Below are 7,098 nucleotides of genomic sequence, written 5' to 3' on the forward strand. Positions count from 1 at the left end.
CATGTAGCCTGGTGTCTGTCATTTGCCTGTGACACAAAAACAATTTGGGATGTCCGTTTGTGTCTGGTCTTGCAGTGTGTTTCTTCCAAGTTGGTATTTTCTTCTGGCTTTACTGATGTCTGCTTCAGCCTTAGGAGTGTAAGGGTCAGACCTGGGCCATGCAGGTTGTCTGTGACCATGAGGAACCATTGATAGTGTTCTGGGTCCCTCACTACAACTTTGATCCAAATTCCACATGGAAAATTTCTGCTTCATAAATTTGGCTGCGGAACCAGTCCTTGTTCTGCCGTGTTAGGAGAATAATGACATTTTAGGAAAGCTTTATCAGCAATGAATACTCCAATACACCCAGTCAGCAGCACGTTAGTCCACTCATACTGCAACGGGTTAGCAGGGGGTTGAATTCTAAAATAAAAACTTTATATTCTGAAGCCTAGTTTTTGCAGGTGTGGTCCCTGGGGTTTTGTTCCTCCCAAGTGTGCTGTTACCACAGCATGAATCTTGCATTCTTGGTCAATAGCTTCCACAGAATTGGTAGTGATGTTGTCCCCCTCTGCTTATCCTCTAGTATGATGATGTGGGCAGTCTTTCTGAAGGTGGAAGATGTGGATTTGAGTTTCCTTCCCATCCTCCAGCTTGAAGAAGGATTTGAATCTGTTTTCCACTTCCTGAACAACTGCTTTATCCTTCCAGTTATAGTGCAGCATGATGAGAGACACCCCTCTCCACTTCGAAATAAGCAAGTAAGCCCTGCTCTCTTCTTTGACATGGTACCTAAGGATGCCTGCACCTGGGAGAGGTGAGGTCTGCAGGTAGGTGCAGATCCACAGGGGTGTGCATGCTTGTTTGCAAGTGCCCAAGTTCTAGATGACTGGTTAGATGAAGCTAGACCGATCACACATGTTCATTGCATTTCCTGTTGGCTAGCTCTATGTGTTTGTTACCATTTTAGATTTATAGTACCCTCAGCCTTTTCCAGTTGACAGATAACCCCTTGTACAGGAAGTCTAAACCTAACAGTGTATTTGCTTTTCCCAGGTGCCTTTCCCTTCAGGAGCAACGTGTGTCCACCTCCTGGAATCTCTGACCCAGTGAAAAATCAGTCTTTAGGTAGCCTTTGGTTAATTTTTTTTTCTCTAGTTCCTGTTCTGAGGCACATCATTCCCTATGTGCTGTGTACAGTAAGCTTAGGCAGCTAACAGTGGCTTCTGTAGTCTTGTGTTATGACTAACTGCGTAAAATAAACAGGTTGCAGTTGGATCATCTCTTAAGATGGATGTATGGCCATTAGGCTGTGCAGTTTCATGCACTTCAGGAATGAACCTGGCCTATGTAATGTTACTGGCAGCAGTGTCCCACCCCCCTGCTTGGGCGGTTACCCAGCTGGATGGTTGTGGCCTTCCTCTGCCCTCCCAGGCTAGCTCCCGTCTGACAGAAAAGTGGGTACCCCTGCAGACCTGGTGTTCTTGCTCCTCCTGGTGTGCAGATTGTGCCGCTCAGCTGCGCGAAGGCTCTGGAATGTGACTCTAGGCATCAGGAAAACCACCTGCCCCTGTCTTAATCGAGTACCTGTATGGAGGGAAAAACTGGCACATCTCATTGAAACCGGAGGTCAGCATTAGAAATAAAATGTTCATCCTTCCCCAAACGTGAATGGACACTTTGCCGATGCCCCCACAGGCTGGCAGACAGTGGTGTAGGACAGCCTCCCTCAGCTGGCTGTACACATGGAGGAGTCTCTTCGTAGTGCACCGCAGCTTTCTCTAGTTCACGGACACACTAATCCACCCAGTCTGGCATCCAGTCTCCCTGTTAAGAAACACCCTCCTAACCTGGCTTCTTTACGCTTTCTTTTTGACCTTCTCTACTGGTTCTGCCTAAAACAAATGAAGATCAGCCCTCCGGCAAATGCACGGGTGGGGCTTTTATTTATTTATAATTTAATTCAATAGAAATTAAGTACTTTTGAAAGCCCAGGGTTAAAAAAAAAAAGTGTTTAAGCACCTAGAAGTCTTAGTCCTTCCATGGCACAGGTATTCTATGCAAGACTTTGATCTCATTTCAGACTTCTGCTTTTTCACCTTGTTACAAGCAGTTAAATATTTGTTTTGCATCTCAAATACCCATGTGGGATCTCCCCTTGTAGGTTGGCCCCTGCAGCTTCTTGCACAGGTGTGCTGATGGAAGCATGAGGTTTGCACCTCAGAGAGACCGAAGTATCTGAGATTAGGGAAATGGCAATTTGACTCAATTCAGGCACAGCAAAACACGAGACGAGGCTGTTGTCATGGTCCCTTCTTACCTATCCTATTTTTCACTCTTCTGTTTTTCACTCCCTCTTTTGATCACGTTAAATGAGCTATGGAAGTTACATACTGGGAGAGACACAGAAGGGGGGAATGAGCAGAAAGTGCAACTACCACTGAAAGTGGTTTTTTTACATAAGAAGCACTCAGTAAGAGGAAACAAGGAGACCTAAGTATCTCTCCTTTGATGGAAAGAAGACATAATATAATGAAATAAATGCTTCCAGTTCATTGCTCCCAAACAGCCTGTGAAGCAGACAAGATGACGCCGATTTAGCTATCTATCACACTGTGTTCTTCCATAAGCTACAGGAAAAAAGGCATTTGTGAACAGCCAGCCTTCCATAGTGACCAGTGAAACATCCCCAGTCCCCTCACGTTCACCCCGCAATGGAACACGTAGGAGTACACTTAAGCTATTCTGCAATTCCCCAGGAGTCAAAAGGAGGAAAGAACAGGTTTCTTCAATCTCTTCAGAGCTATAAGAAAGCAGCACTTGAGAAGTTTGCTGAATAAAGAAACTGAGCACTATAACACACAAAAGCAGCAGTTCCTAAGCGTGCTTCAGGTATTATACACCAAGAGAAACCAGGGGAGCTAGGGTTCAGGAGAGCGAGCAGTATAACCAGGGTATTGCTGGATCATTCCCAGAAATACCACACCTACAGAATCTAACCTCACCGTAAACAACCTGTTTTGTAGAAAACATTCACAAATCACCATGCATTTCTCAGACTGTTGCATTCATTTTCTTGTCCTCCTGATTTCACTGCTTGCCTCCTCTGATTAAAGGCAAACCTACACCATCAGTTACACGGGAAGAAAAAATAGCATACAGTTATTACATGTTTTTCCATAGCTACAGAAAAGCTAACATGTAGCTAACCTACAAGAAAAACTAGTAGCTATTAGAAGCAGCAACAGAACTTAAAAATATAAAAACGGGGTCCTTCAACAGACATGGAAGAATTCTATGAGCTGCCTTGATGGCAGCAGCTGGTTTTGTTGGGCTGTTGGAGAGTTCACCATTACTGAGTTAAGAGATTTCAGAATTCCATTTGGCACTATTTTCCTGTAGCAATTTTGAGTAAAACAAGTGGTTTTGTTTTAAGATGGCACCTGTGATGGCTTTTAAAAACCTTATTGCTGACTGGGTCTTCTTCTCAAGCTCAAGGGAAAAAAAAAACAAAAAATGCTGGCTTACCTCCCCACTTCTACCCCAAGAGTTTGCTGGCCTTGCTAGTCTTGGTGGCCAAGCTGAACAGGGCTCCTGACACAGCCAAACTGCACTCACAAAAGCCCATTACACAGTTCAGAGCTGGACACAAGAAGTTTATGAGGTGAGGGAAGAAACTGGGGAGTTGGTCTCCTCTGTTTATCCCCACTGGACCCTCTAACTGTTGGGCAACAGGGTAAAGGCCAGAAAGCATACATCAGTACCATTACTGACCACACTGCGTCAGTTTCACAAGGAGAACTTCTGCTCTTTTTTCTGTAATGTAATATGTATTTGCTGTATGTAATACACGGAACCAATGAAACCCAAGGATAACTAAATGACCTTTTATTAGTGATATTCATATATTTGGTTGCTACCACAATAAAAGGGCTCTGCTTCTGCTCTGCAGTCCTGCCTTAGGAACACAAGCAAAGCAAAGTGATGCTTCATGGTGCAACTCACTGCTCCCAGGTAATCTTCAGGTTTGGGGGTAGCTCTGCAGCGCACAGTTCATCAAACTTGGAAGCATCCTTCACAGGAGTGCTGTAGAAATTCAGGACATCCTCAGCACTGCACATCAGGTGGAGCTGAGAGTTGGGGACAGTGTGACCAAGTTCTGCTGCCAGCTGAGCCAGGAGGCGATACTTTAACCTGTTTTCTTTGAGGGGTGTCTGCTGCCAATTATCAGGAAGTGAGGGTCCAAAAATCTCCTTGACGTGAGACTCAAGACAGCTCTGTATATCCTCCGGAGGAAGATAGCTTCTGCTGCGTGGTGGAGGACAGATCAGGCTGGGTTCACTTTTCTCTTCATGAACCATTTTGTCTGCTTCTCCTTCTTTTTCCTCCTTCCTGCTGACACCAGACAGAAGTATTTTCAGTCTCTGGGGTACTTAAGACTGAGTCAGAGCACATTTCTATTCATAATCGTTTAATATCGGACTCAGCCTAGCCTGTAGAGAGTTTACACATCCCGTGGACACAGCAGGTTTGTTATGCGTCCAAGAACAAAAGCGCATAGGCTAGACCTTTGGTTTCTCCCCAAATGCTGCTTGCCACCCAGGCTGTCTCTACACAGCCATCACCTGGCCTAGCTTATTTTATTGGTCTGAATGTAAATAGGATTTTAACTAGATTAATGACTTGTTTTCCCAGTTACAGCTCCATTTTCTAATCTGCTGTGGAAAACAAAAGGATAACAGAAAATAACCACTACTATAGAAAAAATCAGTGCGCACAGATAAAAAAAATACGATCACTAGTTTTAACTAGAAAACCTCCCCCAAGTTATTTGACTTGCTCACATGCCGCAATCCAGTCAACAACACAAGCATGGTGTCACCCAAGAAGTGATACAGAAAGGACTCTTCTTCGTTCCCGTTGTAGTACTGCCCTGAAACGTTTTTCTCCACACCTAGCAAATTCCCTTACCGAAGCGGGTACGCGCATTAAAAAGCCTAACTCCGCACCGTCACACCCGCCTGCTAGCAGCGCGCCCCCGCCAAGGACGGCGTGAGGGAGGGCACTGGTTGCACGCCCCGAGGCCTGCGACCCAAGGCGCTCTGGTGCACGAAAACCGAGCAGGGCAGGTCTGAGTGACCAGCCGCTGCTCTCCCGACTCGGCCGGGGGCCACGGTGACAGGGCGCGGGCCCGCCCAGCACATACCCCCCACACACACCCCCCCCGCCGCCCTCGGCCCGGCCGGTCGCAGGCCCAGCACAGGGAGGCAGCGGGGCCGAGAGCCGCCAGCGCCTGCCCCGCCCTGCCCGCCCCCGGGAGCCACCCCCCAAAACACAGGGCGGGAGACCCTTCCCCCGCCGTTACCTCAGGCCGCCCCAAAACGCCCTGCGTGCCGGAGCGCCGAGGCCCCGCCGCCGGGCAGCCGCCCGCAGGAGCGCCACCGCCGCCGCCATCCTGAGGGGAGGACGAGCCTCTTCCCGCCAGCCCGCGCGGGGAGTCACGCGTTTCCGCCCCGCACAGCCTCACGGGAACGGTAGTCCCGCCCGTCACGGTCGCCCCCGAACCGGCCCGGCCCGCCGCCCCCTCGGCCCGCCACCGCCCCGCCATCGCCGCCCCCTCGGCCCGCCACCGCCCCGCCATCCCCCCGCCTGCCCCACGCACCCCGCGGGGCGGGCAGGGCAGAGGCCGCGGCCGCAGGCGTGGGAGGGAGGTTTGGCAGCCGAGTGTGTGGGGCGAAGGCAGCGAAAGGCCGGGGGAGCCGCGTCGCCACCGGCTGCGGCGCTAGCGACCGCTGCGTGCGTGGGCCAGTCGAGACTCTTGGCGGCTGTCTGTGGAGGGTTGCGTCCCGTCTTTGGGGGGCGACGGCTGCCGGGGCTGTCAGCCGGCCCCTCTCCGCAGGGAGCGGGTGCTGTAGGCCGCGTTTCCGATCCCGGCACACGATTATATCGGGGTATCACTTTTCCTGGTTTTCAAAAGGGTGTTCGTTTTCAAAAGCGAGAAATAGCGCTTCCTCTGTAGGCAGCCTCGCGTTGCTCCATGGTGGTACGTTCGGATGTACCTCGCCACAAACGCGAGGAGCCTGGCCGCAGCCACCAGCTGCGTCAGGCACGGCGCGTGTGACGTGTGCAGCGAAGGAGCAGCAATTATTTAGCAAAGCTACAGCTGTAGTTTCATAAAAGCGTGAGAGGGTTTCTTCTGCTGGTTTGGGGGAACATTTTTTCCACTCTCAGTATTTTAAGAGAAGCGATCTACGTAGATCAGAAGGGTGTTTCTCAACAGGAGTAGAGGTTTATTTGAACTCGCATACGTGGAGGCCTACAGGACCACAACCGAACCAGGAAAGAGGTGGTGTTCCTGATTCTGGTATCAGCCTCTGGAGTGTTTTTTGGCAAATCACTTGCTCTTCGTTCAAGGTTGAGGTCAGGACAGACTAAAAGCGTGCGTTAATTACACAGTGATTGTATCCGTGTGAAGGAGTTCGGCTATTTGTTGCCTGTATGAAAGAGTGGTTAATAATGCAAAGAACACAAGGAGGTTACAGGGCAGTGATTTTCCTTATTTTCCTCTCCTTGCTGGCAGGAGCAGTGAGTGCCTGTGGCTGGGAGGAGCAGCCTGCAGAGCAGGCTGGCTCCGGCTGCGCAGGCTTGGTCCCAAGTGGTCCAGAAGCATGTGGGGGTGTCTTTCAGGTTGTGTGCTTTGTGCTGGCTGGTGGGCTGCTCCATGGTGTCACTCATTGGTAGGTGTAGCGTGTTGCCAGGCAAATATTCTTGTATAACCTTAGGTCTGCTATTTCTGCCATTTATGCCTTTTTTGATAACAACTGTCTAATTGTGCTTTAGCTAACGAAGCTTATATCCCTAAGAGGTACATAGCAACGTACCAAAGGTCAAGCTGTGGGCCTTCAACATCAGCGTAATTATTCAAGCTACACCAGCAGGGTAGGCCAAGATGCCTCCCTGCATGTTTTATGTTAATTATTGTGGAAAATGCCACCGTAAAAGCACTTTGGCAAAATAGTCTTTGCACAGCACCAACTCAACCTGTGCAGCCCTAACTCAGTGTATAGCAGCCTCATCACACCAGCCATGATTCCCCAGAGGCGGAAGAAGCTTCTG

The 7,098-nt window shown here is 49.5% G+C and overlaps 1 protein-coding gene across 2 annotated transcripts; it reads right to left on the reverse strand.

The window, feature by feature from the left end:
* Positions 1 to 3,855: 3,855 nt before the first annotated feature.
* On the reverse strand, positions 3,856 to 5,508 carry MRPL50 (mitochondrial ribosomal protein L50). Of its 2 annotated transcripts, none has more exons than XM_069776941.1 (2): positions 5,348 to 5,508; positions 3,856 to 4,377 (listed from the first exon to the last, which is right to left on the reverse strand). In XM_069776941.1, the coding sequence occupies exons 1-2, from the start codon at positions 5,434 to 5,436 to the stop codon at positions 3,984 to 3,986; spliced, it is 483 nt and encodes a 160-aa protein (XP_069633042.1). In that variant the 5' UTR covers positions 5,437 to 5,508; the 3' UTR covers positions 3,856 to 3,983. The 2 variants fall into 2 exon arrangements, with proteins under 2 accessions (XP_069633042.1, XP_069633043.1); XM_069776942.1 differs by having other exon boundaries at positions 3,856 to 4,374; positions 5,348 to 5,504.
* Between the last annotated feature and the right edge of the window lie 1,590 nt (positions 5,509 to 7,098).

This window comes from Haliaeetus albicilla, chromosome Z (genome assembly GCF_947461875.1).
Source record: "Haliaeetus albicilla chromosome Z, bHalAlb1.1, whole genome shotgun sequence".
NCBI classification, from domain to species: Eukaryota; Metazoa; Chordata; class Aves; order Accipitriformes; family Accipitridae; genus Haliaeetus; species Haliaeetus albicilla.